Source organism: Xenopus laevis, chromosome 1S (assembly GCF_017654675.1).
Source record: "Xenopus laevis strain J_2021 chromosome 1S, Xenopus_laevis_v10.1, whole genome shotgun sequence".
NCBI classification, from domain to species: Eukaryota; Metazoa; Chordata; class Amphibia; order Anura; family Pipidae; genus Xenopus; species Xenopus laevis.
This window is the reverse complement of record NC_054372.1, coordinates 75,337,821-75,356,905: the sequence shown is the minus strand read 5'-3', so window position 1 is coordinate 75,356,905 and position 19,085 is coordinate 75,337,821. Positions and strand designations below refer to the sequence as shown.

General features: G+C 39.0%; 1 protein-coding gene across 7 annotated transcripts in view; it reads right to left on the bottom strand.

Annotated features, from left to right (window-relative positions):
* Window positions 1-19,085, bottom strand: part of LOC108704110 (protein lin-54 homolog) — a 204,522-nt gene that overhangs the window by 48,160 nt on the left and 137,277 nt on the right. For all 7 annotated transcript variants that reach the window (XM_018240502.2, XM_018240504.2, XM_018240506.2 and 4 more), the window contains 2 exons: window positions 14,130-14,221; window positions 9,963-10,040 (listed from right to left, as the gene is read on the bottom strand). In XM_018240502.2, the coding sequence (XP_018095991.1) occupies window positions 9,963-10,040; window positions 14,130-14,221 (170 nt within the window). The remainder of the gene's footprint in view (window positions 1-9,962; window positions 10,041-14,129; window positions 14,222-19,085) is intronic.

Here is a 19,085-nt window from a genome sequence, read left to right as displayed (position 1 = left end):
GCGTTGGAAATCTTTTGCGGCGCCCCTTCCTGAGGGGGGACGATCGTTCGCGGCCACATCTAAAAAAGAAGTAGCGGATGTTCCTGGTGCGGGTGCGTCGGATCGCTGCACACCCACGGGCTGTGTAGAGGCGAGCTGTGAGTCATCTCCCTCCGAGTCGCCGGAACTAGTATCTACTGAGTTGAAGGGCTTGTTCAGCTTACGCCTAGGAAATCTTCTCATCCGGTATGTAGGGAAGGGATCACGTTCACCTGTCAACCATCTGTAAACTCGAAAATTAGCATAATCTTCCTTCACCCGGCGTAACTTTTCTCGTTTAAATTGTAACAGTTCTTGCTTATATTTATCCACTTGTGATTTAGCCTGGGTTAATATCGAGTCAGCATTGTCAACTTGAAACAGGTTCATTTGTTCTGATTCCTGTGTTGCTATCGCTTTTCTGATCCTTGTTAATTCTCCAGAAACCAGAAGACCATATTGATCGTTGTTGCACTCAGAATGACTATGGGGAAACATGGCATATTAGTGAAGCTGATGCCGATAGAGTGCTGTGGCAGCAGAGCCAAAAGGATCTGCCGTTTAAGAATGCAAATGAAGACACTGTCCGAGAGTGGGAAAGGCTAAAAAAGAAAGAGATCGATCTCGATCTACATGGACTTTTCTTATCGGATTATTTCTGAGACAAACAAATCCCTTGAGGATTTCGTATCCGGAACGTACCCACCATCTAATCCCGAGTTTTGCAAAAAATGGATTGGTGTACTTAATCGGTGCTCTTATGACTTAATGATATTGGTCATAGAAGAGGTTTCTAGAGAATTAACAAGGATCAGAAAAGCGATAGCAACACAGGAATCAGAACAAATGAACCTGTTTCAAGTTGACAATGCTGACTCGATATTAACCCAGGCTAAATCACAAGTGGATAAATATAAGCAAGAACTGTTACAATTTAAACGAGAAAAGTTACGCCGGGTGAAGGAAGATTATGCTAATTTTCGAGTTTACAGATGGCTGACAGGTGAACGTGATCCCTTCCCTACATACCGGATGAGAAGATTTCCTAGGCGTAAGGTGAACAAGCCCTTCAACTCAGTAGATACTAGTTCCGGCGACTCGGAGGGAGATGACTCACAGCTCGCCTCTACACAGCCCGTGGGTGTGCAGCGATCCGACGCACCCGCAGCAGGAACATCCGCTACTTCTTTTTTAGATGTGGCCGCGAACGATCGTCCCCCCTCAGGAAGGGGCGCCGCAAAAGATTTCCAACGCGGCGGGGTAAGAAGAGGTCGCTCACGCAAAACCTAGAGGTGCCGATTTTCAATTTGTCCTCGCACACGCTGACCGAGGCAGAGCCTTCACTTATGGGTAAGGGCCTTTCTTTTGTGCCTATGCATCGCCCCACACTGTTGGACTATGAAATAGATACGTTTAAACTGTGCAGGACTGTATGCTTAAAGGAACAATTTAACCCTATTGAACAGCCACCTGTGGATGCCCCAACTTTAAATCTTAAAAGTCTGTATGTACCTCCTTTAACCAATCCAGCCATTAAGCTATATAAACAGGCAGTTGATGGAGATATTAAACAAATTGTTTCTGAACATAAATTTTGTGATAACTTAACTAAGGAGGAACGTATAGCTATTAAATCATTAACAGGTGATGCCTCTATTATCATCCGTCCAGCGGATAAAGGTGGGGGGATTGTATTGTTGAATTATACAGATTACCGTACTGAAATTATTACTCAATTAACTGATGTGTCTGTGTATAAACGCTTATCAGGTAATCCTATAATTAACTTCAAAAAACAGGTTGATAGTGTCATACAGGATGCCTTCAATGAGGGTGTGATCACAACGCAGATTAAAGATTATTTAACAATGGACCACCCTAAATGTCCAATCTTGTATACCCTCCCTAAAGTACATAAGAGCTTAACAGCTCCACCCGGGCGCCCCATAGTGTCGGGTCGTGAGTCTTTGCTATATCCGCTGGGGAAGTATATTGATAGCATTCTTCAACCTGTAGTTCAAAGTACTTTCACTTACTTAAGGGACACCCCACATCTTCTTAAATGCTTGGACAATATAATACTACCAGATGATTGCCCTATTTTTTTAGCGAGTATGGATGTGGTCAGCCTGTATACCATAATTCCACACACTGAGGGTATCGATTGTGTGAGACGCTCTTTGCGTGAATTTGAAGCATATAATGGCCCTCCCATAGCTTTTGTCCTGGAATTATTACAATTAACCTTAAATCTTAATTATTTTCGATTTGAACAGGATTATTTTTTACAGATTGCAGGGACAGTAATGGGAGCGGCCATGGCACCAGCATATGCAAATTTATACATGCATCAGTTTGAGACTACTAACATTATTCACGATTATGGTGAGAAACTATTGTTCTTTAAGCGCTTTATCGATGATATGCTGATAATATGGCGGGGGTCCCTTGCTGAATTTAATGATATGGTAGAGTGTTTGAATGGTCTACCATCCCCAGTCAAATTTACTTTTAGTATACATGAGGAGTATGTTAATTTTCTGGATGTGCAGATTTTTCGTAAAGGGACAAGGTTAGGGTACACCCTATACCGTAAAAAAACGGACAAAAATGTTTTACTTCACTATAATAGTGACCACCCCTGGGCCACTAAGTGTTCCCTACCAATTTCACAGTTTTGTAGGGCATTGAGGAATAACACAGAGGAGGGACGTAGATCTAGTCAGATCAATGATATATGGGAGCGCTTTAGACATAAAGGATATCCTGTTAAGGTACTTAAGCGAGCTTTAAAAACTGCTAAGGATAGGACGAGTAATTCAGTTACAACTACTAGGGAGCCTCCAAATTTAATATTTAGTACCACATACAATGGAGCCTCTAGAGAGATCTGTAAAAGCATTAAAAAGAATTGGAATATTATTAAATCTGATCATTGCTTGTCTGCAAAAATTCCAAATTCCAAATTCACCAATGGTTGGATACAAGAGAGGAACTAACTTAAAGGATTTGTTAGTTAAAACTGACCCATTGAATTGCTACCAAGGAGCTAATAATAGTTGGCTCCCAGACAGAAAACATGGATGTTTTAGGTGCCCCACCTGCACATCATGTCGGTTTATGAATCCAGGTAGTAGTTTCACACACCCACATACAGGTGAACGATTTGCTATAAGACATCATATCACTTGTTTAACAACTCATGTAATTTATTTGATCACCTGTCCATGTGGTCTGTCATATGTAGGGAAAACTGATCTAACGCTCAGGTTGAGAATGGATGGACACAGGTCTGCAATAAGTGTGGCGTTTAGAGATGGTAAGACCAATAAGCCTGTAGCGAAACATTATTTAGAAATGGGCCACAGACTCCCTACATTTAAATACATTGTGATTGATCATGTCCCCCCCTTAAGCAGGGGAGGAGACAGATCAAAGGTATTGCTACAGAGGGAGGTCTTTTGGATCAAAAAATTAAATACTCTTTCACCACATGGATTGAATGAATACTGCTCCCTCTCCTGTTTCCTTAGCCAGAGATAACTTCTGTAGTTGCAACATTTTAACAACATTGTAATAAAACGATATAGTATGTGTTTTCTGGATACTTTTGTTGCATAGATGTTTAAAAAATATACATAGATATAATTAACCTATTGAAGGATGGAGTTTTTGTGATGTCATGCACCAAAATGAGGCTGTTCACTGATTGGTTAATTTTTTTTGCTTTTAACTATTTAAAGTGATTTTAAATAAGAATCTGGGTCTTGATAAAGGTCCAAGCAGGGGACCGAAACGTTGACCTGTTTTCTTTTTAAAGATGATTTAATAAAGATGAAGATATTTTAAATTCCCAGTGTGCATTCCTGATTCTATGGATTACTATATATATATATATATATATATATATATATATATATATATATATATATATATATATATATATATATATATATATATATATATATATATATATATATATATATATATATATATATATCATCATGGTTAAACAACCAGAGAGTTACTAATTTAAACAATAAAACAAAATTTAAACAATACAGTTCTACAAGAAGAGTGACCATCTTAAATCAGCTGACTAAATCCAGCACAAGAGTAAAAGTAAAAGCAGGAATAGCAAAAAATATAGTAAGCTCTACGGGGGACAGGGACCTCCTTCTTGTCTCTTCAACACTTTGCACTTAATCATTAATGTAACTAAAATTTGTATTTTCCGTACAGATAAATATTTGTTTAAAGCAGTCCCATTAAAGGAATTGTTCAGTGTAAAAATAAAAACTGGATAAATAGATAGGCTGTTCAAAATAAAAAATGTTTTCAATATAGTTAGTTAGTCAAAAATGCAATCTATAAAGGCTGGAGTGACTGGATGTATAACATAATAGCCAGGACACTACTTCCTGCATTTCCGCTCTCTTGGTTACCAGGCAGTAACCAATCAATGACTTGAGGGGGAGTCATAACTGTTGCTTTTGAATCTGAGCTGCATGCTGAGGATCAATTGCCAGCTCACTGAACAGTTATGTCCCATGTGGCCCCCCCTTCAAGTCTCTGATTAACATACCTACCAACATTATGGAAATAAAAAGAGGGATAAAAGAATTGGCGCACGTAGCTCGGCAACAATTTTTTTGACCAAGACCATTTATGTGGCCACACCCCCTAATTACCATGTTCATTTTACAAAATTTGGCAGGTTATGAAAGTTTGAACATGTTTCTGTGGTTTTGTCAGTTATTACAGTTTTGCTAATGAAGGTGAATTGCCCTTTAAGCTGTGAGTCTAACTTCTCCCAAGGGACCTGTTATCTAAATTGTTACAATTATGTATTTGCTGATCTCAAAATTGGAAAAGTATCTTATCTGAACTGAGGCTGTTCTTGGCTCTCTGCCAAAAGCCAATTAAGTTAGCAACATTGTTTCTCTTTTTAGCTGTTCAGTGTAGAGAAAATTGGGACTTTCCAGTACAAACACGGGTCTGCGGGTTGAGCGGTCAAAAGCTGGGCTGTCCTGCTGAAAACAGGACAGTTGGGAGGTATGGACTTACTCAGTTAGAGAGGTGAAAAGCAGGAAGTAGTGTTCTGTTCTGTTAGACATCCAGTCATTCCACTAGCTATATTAGAAACATGTTTTTATTTTGCACAGCCTATTTACCCAGTTTTTATTTTTACACTGACCTGTTCTTTTAAGGGTGCAAGTAGCTTGCATATTTTAACACCCTAGGTGCATAACCTTACATTTATCAACCTTAAATCTCATCTGTAAAGATGTCACATGCTGGATGGAATTTATCAGGCTACATAGTTTTGTATCATCCTCCAATATAGAGGGATTGTAAGGGATAGTGTGTGTGTCCAAAATTTGAAGCTGCATACTCTTAAATGGAAAATACAAATGGAAATTTACCTACTTAAATGTATAGGTTTCAGGTTTACTTGTGCATTGCAGTTGCTTCTAATACTTCTGAACATGAACTAGAAACAAGTAAAGCTGTATTTGCACAATAGTATTCTAAATAATACTTCAACTACTGAGCTCTTTTTTTCAAAAGGTCAGAATTTTGTTGGAATTACTGAGAAATCCCATTAAGATTATAAATGAAGAAGCATGTTTTCCAAAAAATCCATGCAACAAAAGGCAACAAATGTTGCCTTTTGTCTGAAAATACACACAGCTGTGACAGAATTGGCACAATTTCATGGTTTAATTGTGGGAAATGTTCTGCAATACCAATCAAATTAGAAAAAAATGTGTTGCTGTCAGGATCCATGAATTCACAACAAAATGCCTGGATTTTGCATCATGCAACACTCTTGGCTTTCACTGTATTTGTCTGGACAGAGGCCACATTCACCACAACTTTCAAATGATAAATACTGAGGAAAAAACTCAAATTATTAATGAAATTATGAATTACTAATGAAATTATATTTTTATTGGCTGGGAATAGTAGCAGTGAGAACTCCTGAAAAGCCTGCTTTCTATTATAATACTGACTGTATCAATTTGGGTGTGGACACAGGACACTTTGCAGGAGAATCCACCTACATATACTAAAGGTGAGCTACAGCCTATTTATAATTGAACTCCTGAAAAGCCACTTGTTGTTTGTACAGGTTATGTAAGCATTGTTTGTGCGTAACATTCAACCTTCTAAGTCTATATATAACCTGCCAAACTGCTAGTTAATCCAGTTAGAGGCAAAAAAACCCCAAAAAAACCCCAAAACGTTTAAAGCCTCTCCAATTTGCCTCAGAGGGGGGAATAAATCCAGACCAGTCCCTGGATCAACTTGTACTATGAGCTATCTTCCATAACCGTGTATTCTCTCACTTGCTAAAAAGCCACCCAACCCCTTCTTAAAGCTATGTAAGACTAATTCAGGGAGAGAATTCCACATCTTCACTGCTCTCACTGTAAAAAACAACCCTTCCGGATATTTTGACTGAACCTCCTTTCCTCTAATAGGAATGGGTTACATTGTGTCATTTGGAAGGACTGATAAATACAGCTTTAGAGAGATAAGATCCCCTTATATATTTATACATAGTTATCATATCACCCCTTAAATGCCTCTTCTCTAGTGCGAACAACCCCAACTTGTCCAGTATTTCCTCAGTCAAGATTTTCCATACCTTTTACAAGCTTAGTTCCCCTGCTCTCGGCCATCTCTAATTAAGTAATATCCCCTCAGAGCACTGGAAACCAAAACTGTACGGCATATTCTAGATGTGGCCTTAGGTAACATAGTAACATAGTAAGTAAGGTTGAAAAAAGACACTACCATCGAGTTCAACCTTTTTTTTTTTTTATTAACTACCTATTTGCCAGTTGATCCAGAGGAAGGCAAAAAACCCATCTAAAGCCTGTCCAATTTGCCTCAGAGGGGGAAAAATTCCTTCCTGACTCCAAAATGGCAATCGGACTAGTCCCTGGATCAACTTGTACTATGAGCTATTTCCCATAACCCTGTATTCCCTCACTTGCTAAAAAGCTATCCAACCCCTTCTTAAAGCTATCTAATGTATCAGCCTGTACAACTGATTAAAGTGACTAAGTACTGGATGGTATGAAGTGCGTAAGGTGCGTGTGGGTGCCATACTCCCCTACCATTGATATATCTTTGCTTTAGGAAGGATAGGTCATGTCAGACACATTTTATTGCTTTTTATGATAAGGCAAGTAAGATGCTGGGCAGTGGGGAAGCAGTAGATGTTTTCTAAACGATGGTCTACATGGATAAGAAACTGGCTATAGGATCGGGTACAGGGGGCTATTGTTAATGGGACATGCTTGGAGTAAGGTTCCTCAGGTCTCAGTATTTGGTCCACTTTTATTTAACTTGTTCATTAGTGTCTTAGGGGAGGGTAATGTAAGTAATCTATAAGTGTTTGCAGATGACACAAAAATATGCAGCCCATTTAATTCAATCCAGGATGCAGCATCCTTGCAACAGGAGGATCTTGACAAACTGGCAATCTTGGCAGCTGAGATTCTGTCTAAATATTCAGAAGGGATTTTTTCTTATAGTGAGAGCTGTGAAGATGTGGAATTATCTCCCTGAATCAGTCATAGTGGCTGATACATTAGATAGCTTTAATAGTACAAGCTGATCCAGGGACTAGTCTGATTGCCACCTTGGAGTCAGGAATGAATTTTTCCTTCCTCTGAGGCAAATTGGAGAGGCTTTAAATTGTTTGTTTTTTTTTTGCCTTCCTCTGCATCAAGTAGCAGTTAGGCAGGTTATATATAGATTTAAAAGGTCGAACTTGATGGACCTGTCTTTTTTCAACCTAACTTACCATGATACGACGTAAATGGAGAACATTCATTTTGACTATTGTGGTTATTCAGTGTGCACTGAATTAGTCTGCTATGATTTATATGGGAATCTTCCACAATAAGAAAGTTCTAATTTATAGGACAGGGGTGCCCAAAAGGTAGATCGGGATCTACCAGTAGACCTTTAGCTGGTGATCAGTAGATCTCAAGACACTTTCATGACAGGCACAGAACTCGCCCCCCCCCAAGCATTCCATGACAGGCACAGTATCTACACCCTAAACATTTCATGACTGACAGTACATGCCCCCCAAGCATTTCATGGCAGAGAACTCGCCCCCAAGTATTTCATAGCACCAGGGCCAGATGGAATACACCCTTGGGTGCTAAGAGAGCTTAGTTTGGTTTAAGACCGCCTCTATCTGATTTTTTCAGACTCAATTTCATCTGGTATGGTACCTATGGATTGGAGGAAAGGCCAGTTAGATTAGAGGTCAGTAAGTTTGACATCCATGGTGGGCAAATTATTTGAAGGCTTGTTAAGGGATCAAATTCAAAATTTTGTCCTGGTGAATGGCATCATGATCAGCATGGCTTTATGAATGATAGGTCATGTCAGACAAATTGAGGGTGGCTGTTAATGGCACGTTCTCTACTTGAAGTAAGGTTCCTAATGGGGTCCCTCAGGGCTCTGTATTGGGTTCATATTTTTAACTTGTACATTAAAGGAACGGTAACACCAAAAAATGAAAGCGTTTAAAAATGTACTGTTGCCCTGCACTGGTAAAATTGGTGTGTTTGCTTCAGAAACACTACTAGAGTTTATATAAATAAGCTGCTGTGTAGCTGTGGGGCAGCCATTCAAGCACAGGATATACAGTAGATAACAGATATGTTTTGAAGAATCCCATTGTATACTACATAGCTTATCTGTTATCTGCTGTGTATCCTGCCTTTTCTCCCTTTTCAGCTTTGAATGGCTGTCCCTATGGAAACATAGCAGCTTGTTTATATAAACTATTGTAGAGTTTCTGAAACACACCAGCGTTTCATGACACAGTACTCGCCCCACCCACCAAGCATTTCATGACAGACGTGGTACTTCTCCCCCAAGCATTTCATGACAAAGTATTCGTCCCATAGCATTTCACGACAGACACAGTACTTTCCCCCAAGCATTTCAAGACAGACACAGTACTTCTACCCCCAAGAATTTCATAACATACGTAGTATTCTCCCTCCATACATTTAAAATGTGCTAAATTAGTTCTTTTGTTCAGTTTATACAATAGAGGAGTCAGAGTTCCAAGACCCACCTCATAGCTGTAATGTTGGCTCGGCTCAAACTAGTCAGTTGCTGACTCAAGATATGGTTCATAAAGCTTTACTAAAAATTTATGTAAAGGCACCAGGGCCAAATGGAATACATACTTGGGTACTAAGAGAGCTTTCTGGTCAAGGAGTAAAGGAGACGTGCAGCATAGGGTGAGCTGGTCAGGCACAATATTACCCAAGCTTTATAGATAAACTTCCTGTTTAAGGATTCATTGTTATAGTGCATTACTTACAGAATAGTGTATGTAGCCACACTTTATCTGCATATAGAAATCTACATAAAGGCTGGAACCGGTTATAAGAGCTGGCTGATTTATACATTCACAGTGAGGTTGATGCTTGGTACAGTTTTTTACCTTCCCCTATACACTATAGCAATAGGGTAGGTGGTAAGTTATAAATGGCAATACCTACAGCTAATATCTGTTAGAACAAAAGAGCTGTAATCCATAAAGCACTGTTAACCAGGACTAGAACAAATCTAAATTGAAGAATACTGGGATATATACAATAAATGGGTATAGTACTACAAATATAGTGCCTACTGTACATGCTGCATCAGTAGGGGTATGAAGGCATCATGCATAATTCACTGTAACCTTTCCTGTCCAGATTAGGAAGGGATAGCCTACAGGGTTTGTCTTCCTATTTTTCCTTTTTGTGGATTTCAGCATTTCCCAGCCTCTCATCTTTCGCAATAACTGTGATTTATTTTTTCACAATAGTGACAACCCATTTCTGAAAAGTGTGGTGCCTATATCATAGGATATATGACTTTTGATAGTATACAGATGAAAAGCAACTTACAACTTAAGACATAAAGACTTTGTACAGTTGCATGGCTTCCTTGGACGACTTGCTGATTCTGATGAAATTGAAATTATCCTAGAAGTAGAAATGACAAACTGTTATTCACATATACATGCAGGTCTTTAGCTATTGCTGACCTACATTAGTTGGTTGCCAGAACATGCTGGATGTCTAAATAGGATATACAAATATAAGTTATGGTCAACACATGTATAAAACAACTCTATATCATTACACTGAAGAAAAACATAATGATTGCATTTAGGTCAAGAGAAACATAATGATTGCATTTAGGTCATAGCTGATTGTCTAGTTTCATCCACCTGTGTACAAAATTAAGGATTAGGAAACCGGACCTATGTATGAAAAGCATATCCACTTTCATGTGCTAACCCTCGTAGCTCTATTGACAGGCCTGGTGTCGGCCTGTGTGAAGCTACAAGGAGTAGCGTAGGTAACTCAAAGTCATGCATTTTTGCGCCAATATGCAATTTATGTCAATGGAGCTATGGGCCCTTAAAGTGATACTGACACGTTCCTATAAAAATCATAGGAACGTGTCACCATAAAGTAAATGCTGCACAAGGAATCAGTTCGCTCAAACCCCCCCACAAAGCCGCCCCAAGCCCCTGCAAACCTGTGTTCACCGACCCTCCGACACAGCTAAAAGTTCTTCTGAGCCGTTTCAGTGACGCTGGTCTGGGGCTGCCTTCCATAGGCAGTTATGAATGAAAACAGGAATTCAGCCTATGGAAGGATCGCTCTGCCGCCAGCCCAGCATCACCGAAGCAACCCGGAAGATCAGTTAGCTGTGTGAGCGAGTCGGCAGCACACGGGTTTGCAGGGGCGGCTTTACGGGGGGGGGGGGGCTTTGAGCGAAACAATTCCTTGTGCAGCATTTACTTTATACTGACACGTTCCTGATGATTTTTATAGAAACGTGTCAGTATCACTTTAAGCGTTATTAAGCTATAGAGGAGCTGAATTTTTACAATTCATACCAAAAACTACAAAAGCATTTGTACAAATGCGTTCTACTTCCGCCAACTCAGGTTTGATTTAACCAGCATCAACTAATCAAACCAAAAAGCAGGTTCACTGAATGCGTTAAGGCTGAGTCCTTAGGACATTAACCCATAACAATGTAGTTTGGCAACTGACCTGACCAGTCTAATCACCTGAACGATTGTCAGCATGAAGTTTTACTTCCTTAACACAGACCCCTGTGAGATGCCACAGTCTACCTTTCAACCCAACAATTAGCAGTAGTATGTTAGCATAACACTAAGACGAATAAGGTAGATGAGCCGCAGCTCCTAAAACCCATCTTTTTGGTAAATGCAGAAATTTAAATTAAATTAAATGTACATTCAATTACTTAGATGCTTAAGGGATGACAGTGAATAAGCACAACCCACTGCAGCTCACAAGCACTTTGAGGACAATGGCTCCTCCACAAAAGCTAGGCAACATTGATATGTGCAAATCAGCTCTGGTGGTGAAAATGGCTACTGCTGGTTAACACACTGTCATGAATTCACCTAACAAAGCAAATATTGCTGAAAAGGAAATAAAAAGCAGTAATGCACCAAATCCAGTGTTAAGTTAGGAATTCAGTCAAATAGCAAGACTTTCTGCAGTATACTGACTAAGCCAACTCTTAAGCATTCAGCAGAACCAAACAAATCCATACGGTAATGTGGAGATTTGTCCCCAGCATTATATTTGTGCTATAAGTGACATATCTCCCTGAAATGCTTTCCTGGCAGAAATAATGTAAATCACCGAGGAGAAACATACAGTAAATGGCATTTCATTTTCCAAACACCTTGCCTAAATAAATTTTTTAATATGCAAAATAGGGTTTAGATTTTGTTCAGTTTTAAACCAAATCTTTCTGGAGGTAGTAGTGCTAAGTATTTAAATTGCTGCAAGACAAACGTAGTCTTCAGACTTCAAATGTCCTTTATACTGTGTATAGATAAGTTGCTCAAAAAAACAGTTTGAATGACTTCAAAACGTAATATATGTAAATCAGTATGGGCTTCTGTAAGTGAATGCCCCTAAGCAAACCTGGCTTGATAGCACCAGCTTCTGCTATAGGAAGTGTGGTTTACATTCAGATTGGTTCACCTTATAGTCAAGAAATGCCATAGCCCTTAGAATATTGGCACGTTAGAGGACACTGTATTAGTCTACAGTCAGACTCGGATGTTTCTCGGCCTGCGTTTATACATATACATGTAGAAACATTCTGTCTGCTCACCTCTGCTCTCTGTTATTGTACCTACAAACACAGTGTTGACTTGGGTGCAGACACTCTGCGTATTTTGGCGTGAAAATGCATTCTATAGCATTTCCACACTAAAACCTTCTCCATCTATCTGCACCCAGGCAGGCATCTGCCTGTAAGTACAATAGCATTATGGAGAGGAGGTGAGTGGGCAGTCTGTTTTGCGGCCTGCAAATAAACACCACGTCATTTTAGAAGGGCTTTAAAAGGGCCCTGGCTACCTGGGCTGAAAAAGGCAATCACTTGAATATACAATATTCTTTTAAAATCGGTGGATTCTCATTCAGACAGACTGCGTCCATTTCAAACAGAGATAGGTTGATACAGATCAAATTTTTTCACAGTCTACCTTACTCCCCACAGACTAGCTAAGATATACCCAGGCACCCCAGACAACTGCTATAAATGTGGGGACGAGATAGGCACTTACTATCTTGTGTTTTTGGAGTGCCCTACATCCACTGGGGTAATATCCAGATTTGACCTCTTGAACATACGCTCCCCTGAGTTATGCTTGATGGGCCTCACTGAACCTCTTACTCTCCCCTCGCACCAGAGATTGTTCTATATTCAAATGTTATACTATGCAAAAAAAGGTATATTATTAACATGGAAAGACACCAGACCCCCCCACTCTGCGTCGGTGGAAACAATTAGTAAATTAAAGGGATACTGTCATGGGGAAAAAAAAAATTCAAAATGAATCAGGTAATAGTGCTGCTCCAGCAGAATTCTGCACTGAAATCCATTTCTCAAAAGAGCAAACAGATTTTTTTTTATTCAATTTTTATATCTTACATGGGGCTAGACATATTGTCAGTTTCCCAGCTGCCCCCAGTCATTTGACTTGTGCCTGCACTTTAGGAGAGAAAGGCTTTCTGGCAGGCTGCTGTTTTTCCTTCTCAATGTAACTGAATGTGTCTCAGTGGGACATGGGTTTTTACTATTGAGTGCTGTTCTTAGATCTATCAGGCAGCTGTTATCTTGTGTTAGGGAGCTGCTATCTGGTTACCTTCCCATTGTTCTTTTGTTTGGCTGCTGTGGGGGGGGGAGGGAGGGGGTTGATATAACTCCAACTTGCAGTACAGCAGTAAAGAGTGATTGAAGTTTATCAGAGCACAAGTCACATGACCAGGGGCAGCTGGTAAATTGACAATATGTCTAGCCCCATGTCAGATTTCAAAATTGAATATAAAAAAATCTGTTTGCTCTTTTGAGAAATGGATTTCAGTGCAGAATTCTGCTGGAGCAGCACTATTAACTGATTAATTTTGAAAAAAAAATTTCCCCCATGACAGTATCCCTTTAAATAATCCCTCTACAGAAATCGGTGTATCTGGCCAGAGGGTGTCTGAACAAATTCCAAGCAATATGGGGCCCCTTGCTTGAGTTGCCGGAAACAGCAACCCCCGCGCAGCAAATGACAGTCTAGAGAATATACCTTTCTTGCTCTAGGTACGATGCACTCAAGTATTCCCCTCCGCAGTGCAAGGCAGGATTTACATAGTGGACGCCCTTATGCCCACTGCCGTTCATCGCCCCCTGTCCCCTCCCCTTTATTTGTGCAAATTTTCATTATCAGGACCGGAGCAATGGGGATTGGCACAGGGGAAATGTAAAAAAATGATTGTATCTCCTGCACATCCCCAGTGTTTTTGAACCAACGTGGTGTGGTTGAGCAGCATGCCGCCCCCTAAAATCCTGCCTCCCTAGGCCCGGACATTTTCACAAATCCGAGCCTGCTGCAGTGCGTGAATACTCAAGAATATACAGTTTGATGTGAGACAAATTCTTTATTTTTCTTTCTGTACTTTTTGTTTATAAAAAGTACAAGAAAACTCTGTAAGGAAAACAATTTAAAAGGTACTCACCCATTCAATGGACCCCTGGGCTGATTCTGAGCAGTTGTTGTCCCTGATAACCCTGTATTGCTTGCTATAGACACATACGAGGACTGTTGCAACTGAAAAAAAAAAAACAATATGAAGGAATATAAGTTTCTTGGTAAGTTGCACAAGTTAAGTAATTTGCATTTGTTTGAATTGCTATCATACCTAAGCAGGTTTTTCTTAACCTGCAACTGAAAAAGTGGATACCAGCAACTAAAAAACAGACTCCAAAGGTTCTGGATCCAGTTTTTATTTTGTTGGATGTATATAACTGTATCAGGCACAAACATCAGCTGTGTTGCTGAAGTAATTAAGCCTTTGAAATGAAATCTCAATGAAATGTCTTCAGTACAACAACATTTTTACATTTCAAGAACCTCAAACATAAATAATGCAGTCTGTTGGCGACTTTGATTCCGGATACTCAAAATTGCCTCTGTCTCCAACTACACAGCTCTGGGTTTAAGTTGCTTCATCGTTTTGTGTCATCTGCAAACACTGATACTGTACTAACAATACCCTCTTCTAGTCAATAATGAACAAATAAAATAAAAGTGGACCCAATACAGAACTCAGAAGGACCCCTGTAAAAACCTTACTCCAAGTAGAAAATGTACAATTAGCATCAACCCACTGTACCCGATCCTGTATCCAGTTTCCTATCCATGTGCAAATCACTTTATGAAGAACAAAAGACCTTAGTTAAGAAAGCAGTTGTCTGTGGGGCACTGTATCAAATGCTTTGGCAAAATCCCAATAGATCAAACCTACTGCACCCCCACCAGTATCTTACTAACTTCATCATAAAAAGCATATCAGATTTGTCTGACATGACTTGTCCTTCAATCCATGATGATTATGATCACAATGCCATTCTCTACAACATAATGTTAAATGTGATCCCTTATCAAGCCTTCAAATAACTTGCCCAACACAGGGCTAAGCTGATGTCATAATGCTTTCTTAAATATACTAATTGGTACCATTATTTAAAGGAGCAAAACGCTCGAACTGCATCTTATTACTATTAATATACGTTAAAAAAACTTCGCCTCTGCTGCAATGTGATCCTCATTTTCTATGCCAGCTGGATTGCTATATTACACAGTGGGTGACTAGCTGCAGCAGGGCCTGTGTGCAGGATATGCACCAGGGCGACCCCTCCCCTACAAACTTATGGCCACTGTGGCTGTAGTTACAATAAAGGTTTTACATTTACTATAATGTTTATATTCATTAAATGCAGCTTCTGTCTCCTCTGACTTTCTCTTCTTTCCTATTAACATCTTTAATTATGAATTAATTACTTGTGAATTACTTATGAAACCATACTACCCCATACTGTCATTGGAATTTTTTTTTTCAAAATGCATCAGTTCTGATCAAGCAGAATTCTGTACTGAAATCAATAGAGCAAACAGATTTTTTTATATTTAATTTTGAAATCTGACATGGAGCTATACATATTGTCAGTTTCCCAGCTGCCCCAGTTATGTGAATTGTGCACTGATGAACTTTAGTCACTATCAAAACAAGAGTGCAGCAGGTCAGTAACCTGAGCTTTAAAGCCTCTTCCTTTAAAATAACCATACCACATTACCTGGAATACAAGCTGTCTCATGCTTGCTCCCAGAGAAATAGTGGTGAAAAAAGCATTAGCTAGTTTTCTGAAGGATGCCTAGGTGCCTCTGCCATATTCAGCCCCCATACTCCACTGTTATCCAGCAGTACACGCTACCAACTTCTGCTTCCGGTCTGGTATTTCTGAATATAGAGTCTCACCCTAACCAGGCTAGGTTCTCTGCTTTGCTACTCCACAAGTCCTACATACTCATGTTCCAATTTGCATGTATATATAACTATTTGTAAAGGGCTGTTAGGGAGCCGCAGCACTGTACAATGCATAAAAGTACAATATATATCCCAGGGGGCTATATATTGGAGTGTTGGGGTTAAATTGTGCAATATATATATATATATATATATATATATATATATATATATATATATATATATATATATATATATATATATATATATATATATAGTTGAAGATGGACCAGCACTCCAGTAGTTTGATCAAATAGATTTATTCACACATCCTCGAATTTTACACCAGCCAACCAGAGTATCAATGCTATAGTTAAAAAAACATTGGCCTATATTACAGATGGACACTAATTTACCCTTCTCACAAATGTCAGCACCGATGTGCGCTCATCTGAGAGGTCGATCATTAAGGGATATCCTAATGAAAACGGACATAAGGAAGGCTGATCTGGGCACTTGGTTGGGGAGGAACAGGAATGGCTGTTATCGCTGCGTGGGATGCAAGACATGTGGTTGTTTATTAACTGGTGGAACCTTCTCTCACCCACACAGTGGAAAACGATTCGAAATTCGTCACAAGTTGACTTGGACTTCTGAATTTGTGGTATATTGCATAGTATGCCCATGTGGCCTCTACTATGTTGGAAAATGCGTAACGACATTCCGGATGCGAATGAACAATCATCGCTCTGGCCAGACATTTCCTGGGGTGCAAACATCCACTACCCTCTCTACGGGCAATTCTGATTGATCACATTCCACCTTTAAATAGAGGGGGGGATAGATCGAAACTTTTATTGCAACGAGAAGCGAGGTGGCTGAGGACCCTTGATACAGTAGCACCTAGGGGATTAAACGAAATATATTCTTTAGCTAGCTATCTCTGAGTAGATATAGGTGATACAGCTGCTTCTAACATAATTAATGAGGAAATAGGTTAAGTTGCTACAATGATGTTTACTTTGAATTGTTACCTCCTAGATACATTGTATCCTAGTCATATTGTTTTTAATTGCTTTTAGATGTCACATTTGATACACCAAAATGATACATGTTTACTGAAAGGTCACACTGACAGTTATATACACTTGAATAAGATATACACATTTTTTATATTTTGTGTAGGAGATGGCCTATGTACGGCTTCATAACATAATGGTTTTTATGGTCACCTTTTGATATTTGGGTCTTATTAGATTTTTAACATTTAATGTATGCCAAGAGGCGGATAACTTTTAATTCACATGTGTGGTGTTTTAAATACTGACAAGCTAATTGGATATGTGGTTGATTTAATATTTTGTCTCACTTGTTTTTACATCCCGACGACGGCTCCATGTGAGGGGGAAGACAAATCACACAAATATACACAGAATTCATAATCAGGACAAAGAGCTTAAGTGCTATGTGGTAAGAGACACAGTGGGAAGGAGGTCCCTGCCCCGTAGAGCTTACAGTCTAAGAGGATCGGAGGCTAACATACAGGCACAAACTGGAGAAAAAGTCACAAGTTAAGGCATAGTCAGTGGGCACAGGCTTAGGCTAATGTTCTAGTGCTCTTAGTTTTTTCTTCAAGGGATTGAGAGAGGATTCCTTACAGAAGGATTCAGAGATGGAATTCCAGAGCTAAGGAGCAGCAAGATATAAAGGTTTTGAGACGAGAGGTGGCAGTGGCAGCGTATGGTGTGAAGAGAAGGTGGCTCTGAGAGGAGACAAGAGAACAAATGTAGTGAAGAGCAGAGGAGTGAATGGCTTTGAATGTTAATAGGTTTCAATAATTTTTATTGAAAAAATTTTCCAGGAAAATAACAATCATCATAATGACATATCATCAATATTAGTAAGATTTTTACGTCAACATATAAACTTGACTGTTTTAATCAATGAGACCTTAACAAATATCATTTGCTAACATATAAAGATACATAGATAAAAAGATAAAGTTGTCTTCTGTTGAGAGCAATATATATGTTTAATTATCTATTGTAGTTTCTTAAACTTATCTAATGCGTACTACGCGTAATACTTAGTTGAATCAAAGAGTGTGAGTTGAAGTAACTTACGCGTTACACGTTAATTATGCGTAACATTTTATTTTTACACGTATGTTGTTGATGCGTAATGCGTATTTATCATATGCTCCATTCTCGTATATCAATTTCTTAGTTCTTTTATTTCTCTTTCGGAATTTAACTTAGTTTTAATACGCAGTGCGTATGCTGTAATTTACGCGTTAAATCCGATTATGCGGATGAACATGCGTATAAATCACCCAAGTTGGTGCAATTGATAGAGTTGATGCAATAAACGCGGATTTTCATGCGTACTTTCAACGACATACGCGTAAATGTCTAATTAGACCCAATTGAACTCAAACCTAAACTGGTTAATCAATGCTAATTAAGTCTTTAGAACCAACATCAGAATTGAATGTTTTACCTACGACAATGTTTATTTTTGGTTGTATTTCAAGGAGCTGAGTTTCTGGAGAATGGGGATTGGGAGCACCTTACTGAGACTCCAGAAGTCGTTTTCTCTTGATTTATTAAAACATTGCAGTAATATAACAAACCATAGTTTGATATATCATCTTATATCTAAATGGAATAAAATTCTTCAATACTTAGATTGAGGTATTAACTTATTGTAAGTTGTAAATCAGAGTAAACTGAATAACTAAACTATAACTTGACTAATCGAATCTATATAGCCAAAAGTCAGGAGCATTCTTGTAGAGGAGCAATTTTATATACAGTAGCTGTTTGAAAAAAAAAAAAAAAAAAACAGAAAAAAAAATTGTCAACACCATTGATGATGACCTTGGATCCAAATCGGACAAGTGAACCAAATTGTTTGTTTGTTTGTGTGTGAAAGGGATTTATTTATCTTTATAGGTCTAGTAGTGCTGTTTTCTGGAAATAAAGTAGGCCATATGCTTGCTCTCCTCTGGAAAGACTGTACGTTCCCGCATTTTGCAGCCCATGATCTCTCTGCTAGAAGGTTTGATTCGACTCTTAAGAATATCTTCCAATTTTGGAATTACTGGAGTTTTCCAATTCTCAGCTATACTGATTCTAGTAACTACAGAGATATGATTGAACACCAATC